Here is a 21,609-nt window from a genome sequence, read left to right as displayed (position 1 = left end):
GGCAGAAGAAGCCACACTGTCGGGACTGAGGGGGGGTTGAAATTCAAAATTGATGCCATGGGGTCTAAAACACACAGCTTTCTTTCTTTTTTTTTTTTTTTTTTTTTTGACACTCCTTTTCCCTGATAGGGAGAGGAGAATTGGGAGGGAGGACCTCTGGAGGCGGCACAGCAGTCGAGGGAGCTATTGGCCTGCCAGCCTTTTAGGTTCTTAGCATAGGGGCTGAGCTCAATTGCTGAAATTTCAGAGGCAGAGCTGAAAGGGGGTGATGAGCCACTGGAGGAAAGGAGGGGAGATTCAAGATAGCCCCCGTGTGGCACGGGAGAGGGGGGCCATGCCAGGCGCGGTTGTTAGCAGGCACCAGAGGGTGATGAGGACTGGAGGGCTGCGACAGAGAAGCTGTCCCTGTTAGCGTAGATCCAGGGCTGGAGGCCTGCACAGCACATGCAGTGGCAGGATAAAGGGGTGAGGAACCTGACAGTCATCAGCAAGAGCCTGGTCACATTACAGAAGAGCCTGAACTCAAGAACGTTTGGGGGAACTGTGATACTTTCTGGTCCCTTAAGTCTTCCAGGAGCTGTGAGTTGTGGTGGCAGTAAGGAAGTGAGCTCAGAAAGTCAAAGGTCTTACTTCAGAGCACCTTGGCGTTTAAGACGCCCAGGTGGGGCATATCCTGGAGATGACAGAGCCCTGGCGCTGTGGGTGTGGCTGCCGTAGAGCGGTGTGGACATGGTTGTTGAAGAAAAGGGGTCCATCCACTTGTTTCACCAGTGTTTATCTGAGTAAAGCCCTGTCCCTGTCTGAGTAGGCTTGATACTTTCCACCCTTTACAAGTGACTCACAGCAGGTTCTTCCTTTGCCTCGGGTCTAGCAGGTCTGCTCTGACCTGACCATGCTTCCTGTTGGTACCCTCAAAGCTTTTAGGTGTAAGAACAAGTGTTTATAACACTAGAAGTATGAGGGCACTTCAGAAAGTTCCTGGAAGAATAGAATCAAAAGGTAATATGAATCTTTCCATGAACTTTTTGAAGTATCTTCATGTTTTCTGTTTTTTAAGTCAGTTTAGCTGTGTGAAATAACCTAGAGAAAGCTTTGGTCTTGAATATGTGTAGTAATGTCAGAAATACTGGCCTGTAAAATATGCCTTTATCATAGTAATTTTTAAAAAGAAAGTTTCATTTCTGGTTCCAAAGGGAGATTGGGAGAAAAGAACAATGTGGCACTTGTACAAAGAAAGGGAGAAAGTCGGCTTTTCTCTATAGAAATAGCATATGGCTGCATTTGTAAAATACAGCTAAATCCAGCGACACATGCATCAAGGTCAGAGGTACTCAAAGTAACCCGAGGACAAGGTGTGGACACACACAGGCTTTTCTACAAGGGACTACGGTTGTGTGGTTCCATGTATGCAACAGTGCGCCTTCTTTGTCTCCTAGTTTCGTCGATTGCAAGGAGTGTGGCCGGAAGATGCATCAGATTTGCGTTCTGCACTATGACATCATCTGGCCTTCAGGGTGAGTCATTTCCTGTGAGCTTGGGGGAGGGCCACTGCGGCTGCGAGGGCTGCTGCTATATTGTCTTCATTGTTGTCAGCAAGAATCAGGAGTGAATTTCGTTCTAAATTTAAGGCTTAAGTGTTTGCCTACTTTAGGATTATGGAATTAAAGCAGTCTGCCTCCTCACTCTTTTTGTGATGATGTGATTTCAACAGCCAACAGAGTGTTTTGGTGCCGCGTTTCATTGGTTTGGCAGCATCTATGGTTGTATGTGATCTGACCACACCCATCATTTTTTGCAGCTTTGTGTGCGACAACTGCTTGAAGAAAACTGGCAGACCTCGAAAAGAAAACAAATTCAGTGCTAAGAGTAAGTGTGTAGAAGATTTCTGTTTCCTGGACTGTACAGTTTAGAAACTTGTGTGAAATTTCCCAGTCTTCCTTTGGTACTTTTCAGCACATAGTTTAGAACTCGGTTGTCAAAGGTTTTTGTTCTTGTCTTACTCTTGAAGAGAATCATTTGGCTTAATACTTACATGAAAGTCAGCTTTGTGATCAGTGTGTTTTAGATGAAAGTTTAGAAAGCTTAGATATGCAGTAAACTTTGTAAATTCTAGAGAGAACATTTGTCAGCAGATCCTTCCCAAGTAGGTTAGAACTAAGACACCACCACCACCACCACCACCCCCGACACAGACAGATGTAGTGTTGCAGCTGGTGTGCTCCGAGTCCTAAGCCCCTGTGTGGGTGCTTTGGGCCTTTCTGATGGGCGTTGGGTCCTCCTGCAGTGAGGCAGGCCACTCGTGAGCCCACTGGGAACTGGCTGCCATTTACCTAGGAGTGGTAGGAGCCTCATCTGCAGGAAGACTTGTTGCTACGTTTACGGCAGCACCACCAGCTATGAAAAGACTTTTTTTTTTTTTTTTGGCAGCTGGCTGGTGTGGGGATCTGAGCCCTTGGCCTTGGTGTTATAAAACCATATTCTAACCAGCTGAGCTAACCAGCCAGTCCTGATAATTTAATCTTTACAGAATAAACTCTCATGTACTGAGAACTCCCTCCTGTAGCTTGGAGTTCCCAGGCTATCCTTTTGCTGACTTTACCAGCAAACCAAACCTAAGAAAGCCAACTGCAGCTTGGTTTTAAAGTTCACTTGCCCACGGCTCCCTGTAGTTTTCACCTTCTCTAGCAAAACAAGTGACTGTAGGCTTCAAAGTAAGTTTTTTTGTTTGTTTGTTTTTTTTTAAAGATGACCGGTAAGGGGATCTCAACCCTTGGCTTGGTGTTGTCAGCACCATGCTCAGCCAGTGAGCTAACCGGCCATCCCTATATAGGATCCGAACCCGTGGCCTTGGTGTTATCAGCACCACACTCTACCGAGTGAGCCACGGGCCGGCCTCAAAGTAAGTTTTAATTCAAGTTCAAACTCTATTGATCAGACTCCAAAGTTATCCTATAACATATACTGCCTCTGTTAAAGCTTTTCAAAATATTAATTGATGAATTCACCAACTGTTGTTGTACTTCTTTATAGACGAGGGTTTCTCAGCTGAGCCACTGTTGACATCTGGGGCCAGATCGTTTGTTGGGGGCTGTCCTTGCACTGTGGGATTTTAGCAGCATCCCCAGTACATATCAGTAACACCTCTCCCTATGAGTTGTGTCCATCAGAAATGTCTCCAACATTGCCAGATGTCCCCTGGGGGACACAGTTGCTTCTAGTTGAGAACCAAACCGAGCTTCAAAGGATCCATTCTGAGTGAGGTCATTAAAATAGTCCAGCAAGTTATAAACACTTTCCTGGACCAGAGCTTTGGTGACTAAAACCAAATTGCCCAGAGTTAGGCTTCAGTACAGCAGCAGTTGGCAGCTGGAAGGGACAGGAGGTGGGTATGTGTGGGGATGGCAGAAGATATCCAAGAGCTAGCCCAGCCCCGCACCTGCACCCCAGTGTCCAGGGAGTGGTGGAGAAGGATGCTTGGACCTTTGGTGGGTGAGCTTGAGAGTTCTAGATGTGGAACGTTGGGGGCACAATAAGAAAGGGCCCTAGAGGCCAGTGTTACCCTTCGTTGTTGACAGGAACATGGGCCAGCATGACCTTTACCGATGTCTGTAGGTCACAAAGGAAAGGTATGCTTTGTAAGTATTTGTGCTCAGTATTGAAGATATCTTCCAATTGACCGGTCAGTGAGTAATATTGGAACAACTGACCATAGCCCTGCCATACACCACGGACAGAATTAAATCAGGCATAGAAGGGGGAAAAGTAAACAAAACTACAAATGCATTCAAGATAAAAGTAACAGAATGTTTTTACTGTATTGGTTTATAAAAAGCCTTCCTAAAAAGCTAAAACCGAGAGATCAGAAAGGAAAAGGCACAAAAGTTGGATGCCAGGGTGGGGGAGGGACACAGTTTAAAATGTTCATTTTTAGACTCTGCAATTCCAGTTTTATGCAAGTATCTCACAAAAGTATTTTTACATGTGCATAAAGGAATGTATGAGGATGTCCACTGCAGCGTGGTGATGAATGATGAAAATGTGGGAACAAGGGGCTAAATAGAAAGGTACAGAAAACTAGGCCACTGTGTGAGCATGCAAGGGATCCACGTGCACCGTGGGGAAGTGCCCAGGGTCTGCCCGTGTGTCCCACCTGAGAAAGGGCAGTATTCATGTGGGAGGGTAGCTTCCTAAAAAACATGACAGTAACCGTTCTCGCCCCGGGAGAAACTGCGTCCCTCGTGTTTTCATTTCTGAGTGTGCGCTGGCTCCTCTTTCCATGGTGCCATTGTTGCTCCTCAGCGGGTCATGTCCTACATCTGTGAAGGGGGCAAGGGCCCCTCTAGCCATACCCTCAGTTTGGTGCCTGTAACAAGACTGTTAAAAGTTGTCTCATTTAAGAACCCGTGTATATATAGTGAAGCAAATTCAAGTGACTTGAAATAAAAAGCAAAGACCTCCGTTAAAAGGTGGATTCCTTCCAACTGCTGTTTGGAAATCACAGTTGTGTTGCTAGAAGGGGGAGGAGGAGGAGGTGTTTTGCTGCACCACTGCAGGTGGCCTTTCTTAGCTATGTCTTAACCTTCAGAAACAGAAGCCATTCCATGAGGGAATAAAACTTGCTCAGCAGCAGCATGGGGGTGAGAACTCTAGAATTTTCTTCAGGGGCCTCACCAATAGGCAATGCGGCCTTACAGGTTGCTTTGCACCTTGGTCTTTGTTTTTCAGAGTGCTTGTGTTTTTCCAGGGGTGCTGCAAGGCAGGGCCCAGGGCTCGGCTGCACTGCTGTGGGGAGCACAGCTCTGCATCTCAGATCCGCTCTCCACTCTCCCTTCCCCACCTTTTTTTTGCGGGGGGGGCCATCTGGCCAGTATGGGGATTCGAACCCATGACCTTGATGTTATAAGGCTGCACCCTAACAAACCGAGCTAACCAGCCAGCCCTTTCACTCCTTTTCATAGCTGTACACATTTTTATTTTTTCATGAGGTTTGTATTTCTTTACCGTTACGCTCTTTTTCTTTATGAATCACTTTTATGGAGATACATACCAAAAAAAGCACCACTATTAGTATGTTTATTGCAGAAAAATGAAGTTTAGAGGTTAGTCAAAATTTTCAGTTTATTTCTTGACCTCAGGAAAATCCTAAATAGATTTTTAAAAATATTTCTTCCAAAATCCCAAATATTTATTTTTTATATTTCTCACTAATACAGAAAATGTTAGAATGTCAGTAAAGAAGACAGCGTCTTAAAGCACAACTGGGGTTACTAGAAGTAGGGGGGAGGGAAGAATGGGTAAAGAGCCACGAATAGCAATGATATTATATATTATTGAATATAATTATTACTCTGAAGTGAGTGTCACATATTGCACGTGGGTGTTGATGTTCAACTCTGTACCCCACAGATACAATCAATTTTGTTATAATAAAAAGTCTTTAAAATCCCATCATCTGTAAATAATTACTATGAGCCTTTTGCAGCTTTCCATTCTAGCCTTTTTTCCTGTGTGCAAGGAGTTCTCTGTACTGTAACGTTTTGCCTCTGAGTAGCTCTTGTCACAGTGGCCACACCAGGGTCTGTCCTTGGGGTGGGGAGGGGTGGTGGGGGAGAAGGGGGCCAGGAGAGGCCCAGTCACTGAGCACACTTACTCCTTACCTTCCCCAATGGTGCACTAGCCCTGCCTGACTTCCCCCTACATCTACCTCCCCTGCCCCAGTGAAGCAGTGCAGGTCCCCCTGTGCCATTAGAGTTCCTAACTCATGGTTCTGGGGGCAGGAAGTAGCCCAGCTGGGGAGGTCTGTGGGAGACAGCTGTGAGGCCAGCCGGCCACACAGGAGCCTTTTGCTTAGTGGGAGCCTCACGGCCTGGGATGGGAAGAGACAGGAGGCCCAGTGGGCACAGCTGGCTCCTCTTTAAGCCTGTCAGATTCAGGGCCACCTCTGTGGCTCTTCTGCCCCTTACTGTTAAAAAAGATGGAAATATCTGGGCAAGGAAACAGTTTTCAGGATGTGGGATGCCTGAGATCCCAGAATTCACCTTTCCTTTTAAAACACTCATGTCATAGGACAGATTAGATCCCTTCTTCATTTGGCAAACATTAATCTTTTAAAATATCAGTCTTTTTCAAAAGAAGGAAGTGGATTCCCATCTCAGCAACCACCTCAGCCCCCCTTCCTGAGCCCTTAACCCTCTCCTTCTGGACTTTCTAGGACTGCAAACCACACGACTGGGAAACCACTTGGAAGACCGAGTGAACAAGTTTCTGCGGCGCCAGAATCACCCTGAGGCCGGGGAGGTTTTTGTCAGAGTGGTGGCCAGCTCTGACAAGACTGTGGAGGTCAAGCCCGGGATGAAGTCACGGTTCGTGCACTCTGTTCTCTAACGCGCTGGGGGAGTGTCCATGCCCGCTGCCGGAGGCCTGCCCGCTCTCTGTGAGGCACTGGCATTCAGCATCATCATGCAAAGGCTCTGCAGTGGCTAGTGTAGAGCCAGCCCTCCTCAGAATTCATTAGCAGAGATACAGTTCTCACGTAAGTGACACAGGCTCAGGAAGAATTGAGCCACAGCTTGGAGGCTGCCTGGGCTCATGGGGAGAGCTCTGGCCATAGTCCCAAAAGGGGGTCGAGCCTTTCGCTCTTCTGCACTGAGCAGTGTTACAGCCACAGGTCTAGTTTATAAAAGCCCCTTGTAAAAAATAACATTGGCAAACATTAGGCTCTGGTTTTTATTTCAGGTTTGTGGATTCTGGGGAAATGTCTGAATCTTTCCCATATCGAACCAAAGCGCTCTTTGCTTTTGAGGAAATTGATGGCGTGGATGTGTGCTTTTTTGGAATGCACGTGCAGGAGTACGGCTCTGATTGCCCCCCTCCAAACACAAGGTAGTCCTCCATCTCCTGTTTGGGTCTGGCTCGTTCGGTATATTGTGTTATAAAGGCCAGGGCTCTAAGTGTCTGTATTCTTGAGTACTGGGTTAAAATAAATTAAGCCACAATTAACTAACTGAACTAGTTAGTTTTATCTTCCACTGAACTTGGGGGATGTGAAGTGTTTAGATGACTACGGCACATGTGTTTTGTGTTCTGAGGGCGCATGGGCCCTGGTCCTGCTGTTGTCTCTGTCGTACCTGAGACAGGTAAACTCGGGGAGTCTGGGTGGGGCAAGCTTGGCACACCCATGCAGAAAGAGTTACTTCCTATTCAGTCAGGGTCTGGGTGCGAGGGAACTAGAAGTGGCTTTCTTGGTGTGCCCTGATCCTTCCGTGGCTCTCTGCGGAGAGTGGTGCCCTCCCTTTTGTTCAGGAACAAAAACTGAATTCCAAATTCTTTGTCACTTGTCAGCAGTTGGGTTGATGATTGGCATTTTATCATGTCCTTTCTGGTGGCCAGTGTAAGTGCTGTCAAAACAAAACCTACTTGTGGAGGTTTTTATGGATGCTCATGTTTGGTTTCAAGTTCGAGGGGTAGCCTGGATTAACAATGTGTCTGTCGCCCCATAGGCGTGTGTACATATCTTATCTGGACAGTATTCATTTCTTCCGGCCCCGCTGCCTCCGGACAGCCGTTTACCATGAGATCCTTATTGGATATCTAGAATATGTGAAGAAATTGGGGTGAGTTTGGATTAAATTATTCGGTACTAATAAAAAAAACTGTTTTTTGTTGTATGTTTATTTTGTGAAATAATGAGAGTAATTTTTTAAGTTGTGTGTGTTTTATATTTAACTTCCTGAAAGAGTTCAGATGCCCGTGAAGCCTCTTTCTGGGAGCTCACTGGCCTGCTGGTGTCTGCTGCCGGCCAATGTGGGCTCTTTCCCTCCCTTGCTTTCTTTTCATTCTTTTCCCACTTGTGTCTTTTTTTTTTTTTTTTTTTTTAAATCTTTATTGAGGCATAATTTACGTATTATAACATTTTGCCTGTTTCAGTTGTACGATTCAGTGGGTTTTAGTAACTCTGCCAAATGGTGCAACTATCACTATGAACCAGTTTCAGAACATGGGGGCCATGAGATCCTTTGTGCCCCTTTGCTATTAATTCCTGTCCCACCTCTGCCCCAATGACCACTCACCTGCTTTCTTTCTCTATAAATGTGTCACTTCTGGGTATTTTGTATACGTGGAATCCTGCAGTGTATGGTCTCTTGTGTCTGACTTCTTTCTGTAGTACTTTGTTTTCATACTCCAGATCTATCACATTCCTTTCCCAAACTTGAAAAGGTTAGTGGTATTTGATCGGAGTGTCTTGAACAGAATGAATGAGATTGATTTTGATATTAACCTCTTAGAGAGAAATACCTCAGCTGAGCTGCCATTCCAGTTCAGGAGGAAGTAGATAGCGCATTTAGCACATCACTGTGATGAGCCTTGATGTGCCATTGTGTTCCCAGCTCTATAAAGAGACTAGACTCTCTTGTGACCTTGGCCTCACCCTGTTCGCCCCCCTGAGAGGGATGAGGTCCACGGTCCAAGGCCTGTGCCAAGGCTTGCATTTGCACATGATGGAGATTCATTGTGACCCCTCTTTCCTCCCCCAAGCATCCTGGTTTGGAACTTGTCTATCTCTTACAGGGTCACCATAAGCGTTGTAGTAATTTCTTTGTTTTCTTCTTTATAATTATTTCTGTCTTGCTTTGGTCCCCATTCCTCAGCTGTAACTCCTTGAAGGCAGGGCTGATTTCGCTAACTTGCATGCATGTGTCCTGCAGGTATGTAACAGGGCACATCTGGGCCTGTCCCCCAAGTGAAGGAGATGACTACATCTTCCATTGCCACCCCCCTGATCAAAAAATTCCAAAACCAAAGCGACTGCAGGAGTGGTACAAAAAGATGTTGGACAAGGCGTTTGCAGAGCGGATCATTCATGACTACAAGGTAAAGAAGGTGGTGGCTTTTGTCATAGTTGATTGTCGTACATTTGTGTGTCTTGCTTTTGCACCCACGTACTTCATGTTTGTGTCCACTTACCAAAATTAGCATAATCACAAAAGCACAAAGTGAAAGTGCAGAGGCATCAGGCACAGGCAGCCAGGATTCTTGCCTGGTCATGGGATAGCAGGACGGTTGGGCACTCCTGCACACACCCCAGGTCCCCAGGAACGCCTGCAATCTGTCCCCTCACTGCTGTGCTTTGCTCCCTCCCAGGACATTTTTAAACAAGCAACTGAAGACAGGCTCACAAGTGCCAAGGAGCTGCCCTATTTTGAAGGCGATTTCTGGCCCAATGTGTTGGAAGAGAGCATTAAGGAACTAGAACAAGAGGAAGAAGAGAGGAAAAAAGAAGAGAGCACCGCAGCCAACGAAACCACCGAGGTACCACCCTCCTCCAAGCCCTGCCACCACGCAGGCCACGGTTGGAGTGGCAGGCTGGGCTTGCAGGTTTGCCGTTGGGTTCTTCTGTGGTGGTTTTTCCATCGGTAGCAGAGGGGCAGGCTCTGGGGCCTCTGCACAGGGGGATCTCCTAAGTGTGTGAGGGTTTGGATCTGAAAAAGAAAGAGAGGAAGGCAGGTGGAGAGGATGTGCTGTGTCGTAGGTAGGAACCAACATGTGGACTTAAAAGGCACTTGGTGAGGAGGCCCTCAGGTGCCAGGCCTCAATCATGTGTTTCAGGGCATCCTTATTTGGTGTCTGTGCCTCCTGCACTCGACCTGATTACTGAGCCCTGCCCCTGAGGCAGCTTCTAATAGGAGGAACAAGGAGGTACACACATACACACATAGTGTGCTTTTGAGCTGGTGGTGGCAGCTAGGAAGAGAAGATAGATGAGGGCAAAGGGAGGTGGTGGAGGGGGCATTGGGGGTATTCTGGGGAGGTGAACACCTGAGCTGAGACCCACCTACCACACAAAGGACCTCATAGGCAGTGGGAAGAAACGTGCTGTATTAGGGACTTTGAAGCTTCTTGCAGCTGTCTGAGGAAGAGATGGCAGCGGCACAAATTTGATTTGCTGCTGCAGACACAGTGAAAGTGTAGGATGGGTTTGAGGGTAGCAACTCCAGAATGTGAGCTAGGTCTTTGTGGCCCATGAGGAAAAACCGTGAATTAAGGAGGCTCCTGTGTGTGGGGCCTGAGCAGCTGAGTGAGGGTTGCTGCCATGAGCCGCAGTGAGGATGCTGGCAGAGGCAGAAGCCAAGAGCCAGCTGTGGACATTTCACTGTGGCCGTGCCTGTGAGTTGCCCAGGGACAACGCCCTGGGTCTGCACTGTGGCAAACGTGTCGCTGCTCCCATCACACACTCAGTGCACAAGTGATTGTCGAGTGGCCATTGAGCGTCCAGCACTGTGGACCTCAGATTCTGTCCTTTGCAAGACAGCCCTTAGCCTCTCACAGAACAGAGAAAGTATAGATCAGGATGACAGCAGTCTGTCCCAGGTGGTTCCCTGGAAGAGCTCTTGGATGGTCGTCTTCTGGTTTCCTCTTCCTCTGATGTCCAGCCCCACTCCAGAGCATGGCTGGTTCTCACCAGTGTTTGGGGATTTAATGCTTGAGAAGTGCCTCCTCCTCAGGGTAGTTCAGAAGGATGTCCAGGGAGGCCCCTGCTCTAGCCGACCTTTGACTGGTGAGCGGAATTTCAGTGGCTGACCTGGAGTTCACCACGAGGAGACCAGCTGATTTGCGAGCCCTGAGGGCCTTCTGGGTGTCAGACACCTTGGGTGAGAGGTGGCCTGGGTCAGAGCTGTGTGCCAGGGCGTGGAAGCGTGGTAGTAGTCATGCAGGAAAGGCATCTGGGCCTGGGTCGGGGGTCTCTGGTGGTGCCAGGTTAGTCAATGCCCTGACCTCCAGGCTCCTGCAAGAACTTGGCAGAGTGCAGGGACATGGTCTCTGGTGCTGCAGGGAGGAGATCTCTTGAGGAGACATACCCCTACTGGGTCCTGCCAAAGGGAAGGCACCTGCCTCTGACGTGGAGGTGGACAAGGGGCTCCCACTTGGGCTGGCCGCCGTGGGCTTACAGGTGGCAGGGAGGGCGTGCCAAGGGGCTGGCGGAGAGACACGCCGTCATAGAGGACTCGCCTTCCTCAGTGACACCCCAGCACATCGCAGTGGAAGTTGATTTCAGTTATAGCCGATATTGGGGGTGGAACATGGCTTTGCCTTTAAACATCACGTTATGGGCAGGGGGCGCTTGTGTCACATTCAGTGGGGGAAAACACGACGCAGCTTCATGTGGAATCCCAAGTTTGTGAAGACAAATCACATATACAAAGACAAATGTGCACAGGCACAATTCCAAGAAGAAGAAAAAATGCTATTGCTCTGGATGGCAAATATATATATATATATATATTTGTTATTTGGCTATATTTTCTAAATTTTGCGCAATAAATGTATTTTTTTATAAAATTTCTTAGAAATAGATTATTTTTTAGAAGAGTGCAAAGGCCTATATAAAAATTGTGCAGAGTTCCAATATACTCCAGTACATAATTTCTTCTGTTACTAACATTTTGCATTAAAGTGGTATGTTTGTTGTAATTAGCCAATATCAATACATTGTTAACTAAAGACCGTACTTTGTTCAGATTTCCTCAGTTCTTCCCCAGTGTGCCTTTTCTGTCCCAGCATCCCACCCAGGACCGCACATGACATTCAGTCACATCTCCTCGAGCTCCTTGATGGGGTGAGGTGCAGTTGGACCCCTCCGCTAGATGGATGCTCCTTGGGTGCACCCAGAGCCCGTCTCTCCTCTTGTTAAAGAGGAAGTTGTCTGGACCAGAACTGGATAACCTTTCCACATTGAAGTATAAACAGATAACATGCCTGAGTTCTTTCCAGATAGGAGCATTTAAACTGAGAGGCAAGACCCTCTTAGACTCTAGCCAGATCACTGAAGCACTCGGGGGGTTGCAGACCCTGCTGGAGGGAGCCAGCTCAAGGAGATGGGACCTGAGAGCGGCCACTTAGGAGTCCCTCCTCTTACTATGGTGGCTTCTCCCATTAGTACCTTTCCTGTGTCTCCCACTGAAAACTCACATGCTGTGGGTGTTTAGAACCTTTCTCAAGGTGAAGAATAAGCTGCTGAGCCTGTGAGATGTGACATAGAACTTCCAGTGTCCATAGAATAATGTGGAGCATGGAACGGGGCTTCCCCACCCCCATTTGTTAGAGTCTCAGCCAGCATTCTGGCCCATTTATCCCTGGGGAGGTAATGTGGCACATGGCTGGAAGTGGTACAGGCCCGGCAAGGACAGGCCTGTGTCTCTGCTGAGGCAGCAGTGTGGTCACCATGGGACTGGACACAGACCTTGTCTGACAGCTTTGTGTGTCATTGCAGGGCAGCCAGGGCGACAGCAAGAATGCCAAGAAAAAGAACAACAAGAAAACCAACAAGAATAAAAGCAGCATCAGCCGAGCCAACAAGAAAAAGCCCAGCATGCCCAATGTGTCCAACGACTTGTCCCAGAAGCTCTACGCCACCATGGAGAAGCACAAAGAGGTAGAGGTGGTGGTGGCTGAGGCCCGAGAGAGGGAGAGGAGCCGCCGAGATGCTGCGGCCAAGGGACGGGTGGGTGTGGCTGGCTGGGAGTGGCCATGCAGCTCTGCAGGAAAAGGAGGGACAGCTCCTTGGTAGCACCATGCACGTCACCAATGCCATTCTATCCCAGAGAGCTGGGAACTCGGGTGGATATTGGTGTGGCCCCCTCCCATTCTTCATGCTGCCCAAAGCTGCACACAGGAACACCGTGCTCTGTGGGGCTAATGCTGGCCCCCTCTCCTGCAGGTCTTCTTTGTGATCCATCTGCATGCTGGGCCTGTCATCAACACCCTGCCCCCCATCGTCGACCCAGACCCCCTGCTGAGCTGCGACCTCATGGACGGGCGTGATGCCTTCCTCACCCTTGCCAGAGACAAGCACTGGGAGTTCTCCTCCTTGCGCCGCTCCAAGTGGTCCACGCTGTGCATGCTGGTAGAGCTGCACACCCAGGGTCAGGACCGCTTCGTCTACACGTGCAATGAGTGTAAACACCACGTGGAGACGCGTTGGCATTGCACTGTGTGTGAGGTAGGCACGAGATAGAGGCTTTGCTGTCTTCTTCCTGTATGTCACTAACACTTGCTCTGGGTCGGGCATAGGACAGGTGTGAGGGAGGTGCTGGAGGCACTTTGGTTCTGCTGGGAACTCCAACCCATTTGCCCCCAGTTCTAGTCTTATTGAGGGGTTGGGAAGCCCTCCGTCCTGTTGGCAAGTTGGGCATATGTGCAGGGGTCCTGAACTCCTCCCCAGTAGTCTCACTCACTGGCTTCCCTCCGCAGAGGTTCTGGCCCCACTGAGAAGTGGCATAGGGCAGCCTGCTTTTCTGCACACACCACCCTCCTCGTATGTCGCTCCCTCCTCCCAGGACGGGCCACAGTCATCTGCCAGACTGGAGCAGCCAGCCTTGACCTATGCGGGGGCAGGAGGTCCTAAGCCGCATGAGGGCTACCTCCGCCTCCCGACCCCGTCCTCCTTCCTCACCTTTAACACCTCCTTTCTTTTTTTCCCAGCTCTCTCCAGTCTCCTTGTCCTCTAATTTCTTAATGCTGGGATTTATATGTCCTTTCTCTGAATATGGTTATCAAACCTGGTCCTGGGGCTCCTTCAGATTTAGTGCTTCATTTTGTCAGTTTCCAAGTACAAGCAGTTTGCAGTAACTCAGGCTTCCACATTAGGGAAGGACCATTTGGCACTCTGTAGGTGGCCCATGGCCGCCTTCCTGCAGAAGACATCTCAGAGCCTCTAGCGGTACTTGGGAAAACATGGCCATGTGTCAGTCTGTTGGGCTTCATGGTCCAGGTGTAGGAGCGGGATGGGATGTGGCAGGGTCCTGATGTGATTCCCAGGGCACAGGAAAGCAGGAGGCTCATGTTCACTGCCCATGAGCCTTGGACAGACACCAAGTCCCATGCCCATGCATGCGCATGAGCTAGCGGGTCAGGAGGGTCACCTGCAGGAGGTGAGGGAGAGTAGATAGATTGGGTGGTTTGGGGAGCCTTCTGGGTTGTTTCTGGGAATGCTAGTCCTCGGGTGGACACATTGGCCATCTGTTAGCCTGTCCTGAGCATGGACCTGACCCCAGAGGCGGGGAGGGGCAGCCGGGGTTGTGCTGGGCCCCTTGGTGATGCTGGCCTGTCCCCTCTCCTGTCTGCAGGACTACGACCTCTGCATCAACTGCTACAACACGAAGAGCCATGCCCACAAGATGGTGAAGTGGGGGCTGGGCCTGGATGACGAGGGCAGCAGCCAGGGTGAGCCACAGTCCAAGAGCCCCCAGGAGTCACGGCGCTTGAGCATCCAGCGCTGCATCCAGTCCTTGGTGCACGCCTGCCAGTGCCGCAACGCCAACTGCTCGCTGCCGTCCTGCCAGAAGATGAAGCGGGTCGTGCAGCACACCAAGGGCTGCAAGCGCAAGACCAATGGCGGCTGCCCGGTGTGCAAGCAGCTCATCGCCCTGTGCTGCTACCACGCCAAGCACTGCCAGGAGAACAAGTGCCCCGTGCCCTTCTGCCTCAACATCAAACACAAGCTCCGCCAGCAGCAGATCCAGCACCGCCTGCAGCAAGCCCAGCTCATGCGCCGGCGGATGGCCACCATGAACACCCGCAATGTGCCTCAGCAGAGTTTGCCTTCTCCTACCTCAGCACCGCCCGGGACCCCCACACAACAACCCAGCACACCCCAGACGCCGCAGCCCCCTGCCCAGCCCCAGCCCTCGCCAGTGAGCATGTCACCAGCCGGCTTCCCCAGCGTGGCCCGGACTCAGCCTCCCACGACAGTGTCCGCTGGGAAGCCCACCAACCAGGTGCCGGCGCCCCCACCTCCCGCCCAGCCCCCACCCGCTGCAGTGGAAGCGGCCCGGCAGATTGAGCGCGAGGCGCAGCAGCAGCAGCACCTGTACCGCGTGAACATCAACAACGGCATGCCCCCAGGGCGCGCAGGCATGGGAGCCCCGGGGAGCCAGATGGCCCCCGTGGGCCTGAATGTGCCCCGGCCCAACCAGGTGAGCGGGCCCGTCATGTCTAGCATGCCGCCGGGCCAGTGGCAACAGGCACCCATCCCCCAGCAGCAGCCAATGCCAGGCATGCCCAGGCCTGTGATATCCATGCAGGCCCAGGCAACCGTGGCAGGGCCACGCATGCCCAGCGTGCAGCCACCCAGGAGCATCTCGCCCAGCGCCCTACAGGACTTGCTGCGGACCCTGAAGTCGCCCAGCTCCCCCCAGCAACAGCAGCAGGTGCTGAACATCCTTAAGTCAAACCCGCAGCTAATGGCAGCTTTCATCAAACAGCGCACAGCCAAGTATGTGGCCAATCAGCCTGGCATGCAGCCCCAGCCCGGCCTCCAGTCACAGCCCGGCATGCAGCCCCAGCCCACCATGCACCAGCAGCCCGGCCTGCAGAATCTGAATGCCATGCAAGCCGGTGTGCCACGGCCCAACGTGCCCCCACAGCAGCAGGCGATGGGAGGCCTTAACCCCCAGGGCCAGGCCTTAAACATCATGAACACCGGACACAATCCCAACATGGCAAGTATGAATCCACAGTACCGAGAAATGCTGAGGAGGCAGCTGCTGCAGCAGCAGCAGCAACAGCAGCAGCAGCAGCAGCAACAGCAGCAGCAGCAGCAGCAGCAGCAACAGCAAGGTAGTGCTGGCATGGCCGGGGGCATGGCAGGGCATGGCCAGTTCCAGCAGCCTCAAGGACCCGGAGGCTACCCCCCAGCCCTGCAGCAGCAGCGCATGCAGCAGCACCTCCCCATCCAGGGCAGTTCCATGAGCCAGATGGCGGCTCAGATGGGACAGCTCAGCCAAATGGGGCAGCCTGGGCTGGGGGCAGACAGCACCCCCAACATCCAGCAGGCCCTGCAGCAGCGGATTCTGCAGCAACAGCAGATGAAGCAGCAGATCGGGTCCCCAGGCCAGCCGAACCCCATGAGCCCCCAGCAGCACATGCTCTCAGGACAGCCACAGGCCTCGCATCTCCCTGGCCAGCAGATCGCCACGTCCCTTAGTAACCAGGTGCGGTCTCCAGCCCCTGTCCAGTCTCCACGGCCCCAGTCCCAGCCTCCACATTCCAGCCCGTCACCACGGATACAGCCCCAGCCTTCGCCACACCATGTCTCGCCCCAGACTGGTTCCCCCCACCCCGGACTTGCAGTCACCATGGCCAGCTCCATAGATCAGGGACACTTGGGGAACCCCGAACAGAGTGCAATGCTCCCTCAGCTGAACACCCCCAGCAGGAGCGCACTGTCCAGTGAACTATCCATGGTCGGTGACACCACGGGTGACACGTTAGAAAAGTTTGTGGAGGGTTTGTAGCATTATGAGAGCATCACCTTTTTTTCCCCTTTCATGTTCTTGGACTTTTTGTACTGAAAATCCAGGCATCTAGGCTCTTTTTATTCCTAGGTGGAACTGCTACTTCCAAGCCATGGAAGGGTGGGCTGATGTTTAAAGAAACAATACAAAGAATATATTTTTTTGTTAAAAACCAGTTGATTTAAATATCTGGTCTCTCTTTGTTTTATTTGGTTTTTTGGTTTTTTTTTTTCCCCTCCGTTTTTTTTTGTTTGTTTTGGGGGGAGGGGGGTTTTGTTTGGATTCTTTTTGTCGTCATTGCTGGTGACTCATGCCTTTTTTTAACGAGAAAAACAAGTTCATTATATTCATATTTTTTATTTGTATTTTCAAGACTTTAAACATTTATGTTTAAAAGTGAGAAGAAAAATAATATTCAGAAACTGATTCCTGAAATAATGCAAGCTTATAATGTATCCCGGTAACTTTCTGACGTTTCGGGAAGATTTTTTTCTATAGTGAACTCTGTGGACGCCTCCAAGTATTACCCTGGACAATAGGAATCGCCTCCGGCGTGCACACACTTCTACACACACCCACACATGCGTCTATCTATACATACTGGCTGAAGCCAAACTCCTTGTCTTGCAGATGTAGAAATTGTTGCTTTGTTTCTCTGATAAAACTGGTTTTAGACAAAAAATAGGGATGATCACTCTCTTACCATGCTGATGTCAATAGAGAAGAAGCATTCTTTTCTTTCTTATATGTGAAACTTGAAATGAGGAAAAGCAATTCTAGTGTAAATCATGCAAGCGCTATAATTACTATAAATAAGAAAATTCAAGAAGATTCAATCACTGTATAGAATGATAAAGTACCAACTCATTTCTTATATCATATTGTTAAATAAACTGTGTGCAACAGACAAAAAGGGTGTTCCTTCTTGAATTCATGTACATGGTATTAACACTTAGTGTTCGGGGGATTTTTTTGTTATGAAAATGCTGTTTTCAACATTGTATTTGGACTATGCATGTGTTTTTTTCCCCATTGTATATAAAGTACCGCTTAAAATTGATATAAATTACTGAAGTTTTTAACATGTATTCTGTTCTTTAAGATCCCTGTAAGAATGTTTAAGGTTTTTATTTATTTATATATATTTTTGGAGTCTGTTCTTTGTAAGACATGGTTCTGGTTGTTCTCTCGTAGCCGAGAGGCCGGGGCTACGGTCGGGTGGCAGTGTGGGAGGCAGCTGGGCAGTGTGTCCCTAGCTGAGTGGCTGCCTGGAGGACTTTCCTCCCAGAGACTGAGGCAGTGGACTGCCTTGGCTGCGCACCTAGATGCTCACAGGTGGCTTCCACCCGCACAGTTGGGGATCCCAGTTGGTCTGAAACAGCACTTTGCTTCCAGCTCACCTTCTCTGTCCTCCATTGTCCCTCCCTGTCATAGCCAAGCGCTCTGTGGAGGGGACTTGTTCTGGCGGCCCCTGCCCCCTTTCTTGTACACAGATCCCAGATTGATGTGGAGGGTTCTCCAGGGATTTGAGGTGGTTCCTAACTTCCCCCCACCCAATCCTGTGTTCAGTTATCCTGCATGGCCTCATGTAGGGGCCATGCCTCCTTTGGAAAACACAGGCAAGGTGCCAGCCTGGAGGCCACTGAGGGGTGGATGCTCTGGAGCACTGGCCCCCAGTCCCTGATGTGAGAAAAGGCCCAGGCTGCAGGACACTTGCATTCAGCCATGTACATGGTCTTACCCTCCCCTTGGGCTCCAGTTTCAGGTGCCCTTACTGAGTGGGCGGCACGAGTTCATGAATACCAGGAGGAAGGCCACTGACAGACCTGAAGCTAGTCCTCTATCTGCTGCCTCCTGCCCCCAACTCTTGTCCCTCATCCTCCAACCAAGGGGTGGTCTAGATCAGGGGGAGTGGGGGTGATGGTAAATTTAGAAAGCATGGCCCAAATAGCTTCCCTTTTTTGGCCCTTATGTTCATAGAGATATTTTCAAAATACTTAAATACTTGATTTAGCAATCTAAATTTGAGGAAACTAAGAAATTGGAAGGGTGCAATCTAGTTTTAGCACAGTGCTTTGAATCTTGAGTTCTAATCATGTAGATCAATTAAACCAGGTAAGAGTAAGACTACCATCTAGCACCACCAACCAAACCCCATCTCCACCTGTCCTAAAAAGGGAAAGCAAGGCCACGCGCTCCAGTGGAGTTCTGCTGTCCTTGCTGAGCCTGCTCATTTCTTGTACATTCGCAATTCTCATCAGAATCACCTTTTCCACCGGTGCGGAAGCCCTGAGCATGTGTTCAAACAAGAAGCGGGTCTGGAGCCTTGGAAAAGCAGCTCCAAGCCCACACTCAGGAGGTGGTGCTCTCCCAGACATGCAGCCTTTTAATGCAGGCGGTAGGGGGGCATCTTTCAGTTTATCCTGGAATTCAAAACTTTATGTACTAACCTCATTCTCTTTGGAATCTGCATCCTGTGCAGCCATCTTGGGCAATCCAGGTGTCAAAGGATGTGGCTAAGGATGTGGTCTGAATACTAACCCTAAGCTTGTTGTAAGGAAATTTCTGTAAGAAAGCTGGAAAGCCCTGACGCTGTGTCTCATGCTGTGTACTTAAGAGGAGAAGAAGAAAGTCCTATATTTGTGATCAAAAAAAGGAAACTTGAAATGTGCTGGTGTTTATAATAAAAGCTGGTAAAACTGCTTGGATTTGAAGATGGTTCCAATTGGCTAATGACCCTGAGAGTTAGCTCAGCAGCTAGTTGTAAGATTGAAGGTGCTCAATTGAATTTGTCTCCACTGAGCATGTGTTTGATGCTGTCTTTGAAATTCTAGCACATTGAAAACAGAAAAGAATGAGGTGTCTCTGGATAACATGATGTGGAGGGGCTTCTGCTTCTAAGATCTCAGATTCAAGACGTAACTTCCTATTTCTTCTGATTGCTATAAAATGGGACCAAAGATTTTATTTGAACCAAAATGTGCTTTTAGCACTGCATGGCAAAATTGGGTACTGTATTTAAAAAAAAAAAAAAAAAAAAAACCTTTAATGAAGATGATTGCATATTGGTAAGCCATTGTACTACCAGGAAGTACTTCAACACAAGATAGTGCTGGGAAGTAGATCTTGCAGCCATGTAGCAAACGTGCAGGAGTGTGTAGGAATGAGAATAACTTCCACCCACCTCCAACCATAGTGACATGATGTAGCACCTCACAGGATGTCACGAGTTTATTTCACACACATTAGTCGTGTATAGTTTCATTATACGTAACAGAAAAAGTCAAGGGTGGAGAAACAGGTCAGTTATAAGATATTGAAGAAATTTGTTGGTAAGGCACAGTATTGTAACACCAAGGTCAAGGGTTCGGATCCCTGTACCGGTGATCTGCCAAAAAAAATTTTGTTTTAATTTAAATAAGTGTAGCGTCCAGACTAAAAAAGAGGTGCTTTGATGAGTAGATGAGAATGCTTGGCAGTTGATCTAAATTGTACATAAAATGTTTTCAACACACCTTTTTGTAGAGTATTTACTAGGATGTAGCTATAATATCAGTTACATTAATTCATTAAAAATTTAAAGGGAGCTGACAGCTATAGAACACCTTGATTAAGAAAGTGTTGCAGATGTTTTTAAGGGGATGGGGGAGAGGCTCTGAAGTGAGAGCAGATTATACAAAGCGTGGGCATGAGGCTGAGGGGATTGAGGAGGCTGACAGCTTGACTATGGCAGGGACCCCTGGGTCCCAAGCGAGAGTCTCAGCCCCAAACCTGAGTGAGTTCCTCAAATTCTGCTCTCCTTCTCTGGACGGTAATGTGAAGAGATGGAAAAATCATGATATGTAAAAAATGGTGTTTAAATGTATTCACTCCTTTGCTTCGGCCATAAGGTAGGAAAACAGGAGCGGCTGAGTGACTTGGCCACATTCACAGAGCAGAGGGCAGAGTGGGGCCCGGTCCTGAGCTCAGAGAGTCTCACACCCCTACCTCCCCTCCTTACTCCACAGTTCACCTTAAACCCGCTTTGGGGAAATGGGAGAATTACAGTACATTGCTCCTGAAACATTGCCCAGACAGTAGGGAGTGGTAACTAAGTCCTCACAAAGGCCTGTTTGGGATCAGCCTGCCTGTGTCTGGTACCTGCTGGTTAACTTTGGCATCGGAGAAAAAGAAATGTTGACAACCCTAGTGTCGGTCAACCCTGGTGTCCACAGCGTTAAGCTCCTGCTGTAGATGACCCAGTCCACCCCCTGCCCAACATCTGGGAGAGGGTTGAGTAACTGAAATGGACTTTGCGGTCTCTGATCCTGGCTTTCCATGGCTCTGGGCCAGCAACAGGGAAGCCTCTTATAAACTGGCTTTTTAAACATGTGGGTATATACATGAAATGCAAACTAAAGGATCCTTGAGGGAGGGATGTTTAGGGAGTGCTGTAAACTAGGGGGAGGGTCCACGTGCACAGGTCTGCAGGGGCTCTATGCAGAGTATGAAAAAGGTGGTTGACAGATGTATTCCTGCAGCTGAGACTCCTTCCTTGCTGTCTGTGACTCCACCCAGGACACCTCAGCCCTTGGCACAGGGGTGGGGCCCTGAAAAGGAGGCTGTTTCCTGGGCCCCTTCGTGGGGCAGGGACAGGAGAGTAGGAAAGTGTCACTGAGAGTCAGCTGCACCGTTCCCCTGCTCTCAAAGCCAAAGGTAGGACAAGGCAGGGGACAGGTCAGAGGTCGGTGATGTGTGAGAGGCACCCGGAGCCAACGGGGTGTGAGGCAGCCAGGATTGGTATCACCAGGAAGAGCTGGCACAGGGGGTCCTGGGAGCTCCGTGGGAGCTGGTTTTCGCTGTTGCTGACCCTCCGCAGACACATGAGCTCCACGCTGTGGTTTCCTTGGTGAGCAAAAGGGGCCCTTGTGTGGGAAGAGGGCGGCTGGCATCAGAACTGGTGTGAGAGTGACGTGAGAGGGCACCGAGGTGCGGGTTGTTCACTGAGCAAGCACTTACTGAGTGGCTCCTGAGCGCCGATGTATGACCTCGAAGAAGATGGTCAATAAAGACAAACTTACTGGAGGAAGGGGTCAGATGTGCTGGGACACAAAGCCGGGCCTCCAAACCTGGTTTGTGCTGGAAACAAGGAAAATGTTCGTCAGGGACTGGAAACTGCAAGGTGATTCCTAGTTTAGGAAGGACACACATGATCCTTTTCTTGACACTGCTGTGTGTACCTGGTTCAGTGTCTCTCAGGCTGTAATGCACACGTGAATTATCTGGGATCTTGCTAAATTCCAATTCTGTAGGCGGGGGCCTGAGATTTCGTGTGTCT

At 49.5% G+C, this 21,609-nt stretch overlaps 1 protein-coding gene across 4 annotated transcripts in view; it reads left to right on the top strand.

The window, feature by feature from the left end:
• The window catches only part of CREBBP (CREB binding protein), a 124,541-nt gene extending 107,104 nt beyond the window's left edge, over positions 1–17,437 (top strand). For all 4 annotated transcript variants that reach the window (XM_063101307.1, XM_063101306.1, XM_063101308.1 and 1 more), the window contains 10 exons: positions 1,437–1,514; positions 1,799–1,866; positions 6,212–6,362; positions 6,736–6,882; positions 7,500–7,613; positions 8,706–8,871; positions 9,142–9,309; positions 12,269–12,430; positions 12,716–12,997; positions 14,124–17,437. In XM_063101307.1, coding sequence (XP_062957377.1) covers positions 1,437–1,514; positions 1,799–1,866; positions 6,212–6,362; positions 6,736–6,882; positions 7,500–7,613; positions 8,706–8,871; positions 9,142–9,309; positions 12,269–12,430; positions 12,716–12,997; positions 14,124–16,292 — 3,505 coding nt within the window. In that variant the 3' untranslated portion in view covers positions 16,293–17,437. The remainder of the gene's footprint in view (positions 1–1,436; positions 1,515–1,798; positions 1,867–6,211; positions 6,363–6,735; positions 6,883–7,499; positions 7,614–8,705; positions 8,872–9,141; positions 9,310–12,268; positions 12,431–12,715; positions 12,998–14,123) is intronic.
• Positions 17,438–21,609: the final 4,172 nt, after the last annotated feature.

The sequence above is a fragment of the Cynocephalus volans genome, chromosome 6 (assembly GCF_027409185.1).
Source record: "Cynocephalus volans isolate mCynVol1 chromosome 6, mCynVol1.pri, whole genome shotgun sequence".
In the NCBI taxonomy this organism is placed as follows: domain Eukaryota; kingdom Metazoa; phylum Chordata; class Mammalia; order Dermoptera; family Cynocephalidae; genus Cynocephalus; species Cynocephalus volans.
Note: the sequence above shows the minus strand (reverse complement) of the source record. Positions and strands in the feature narration are given on the sequence as shown.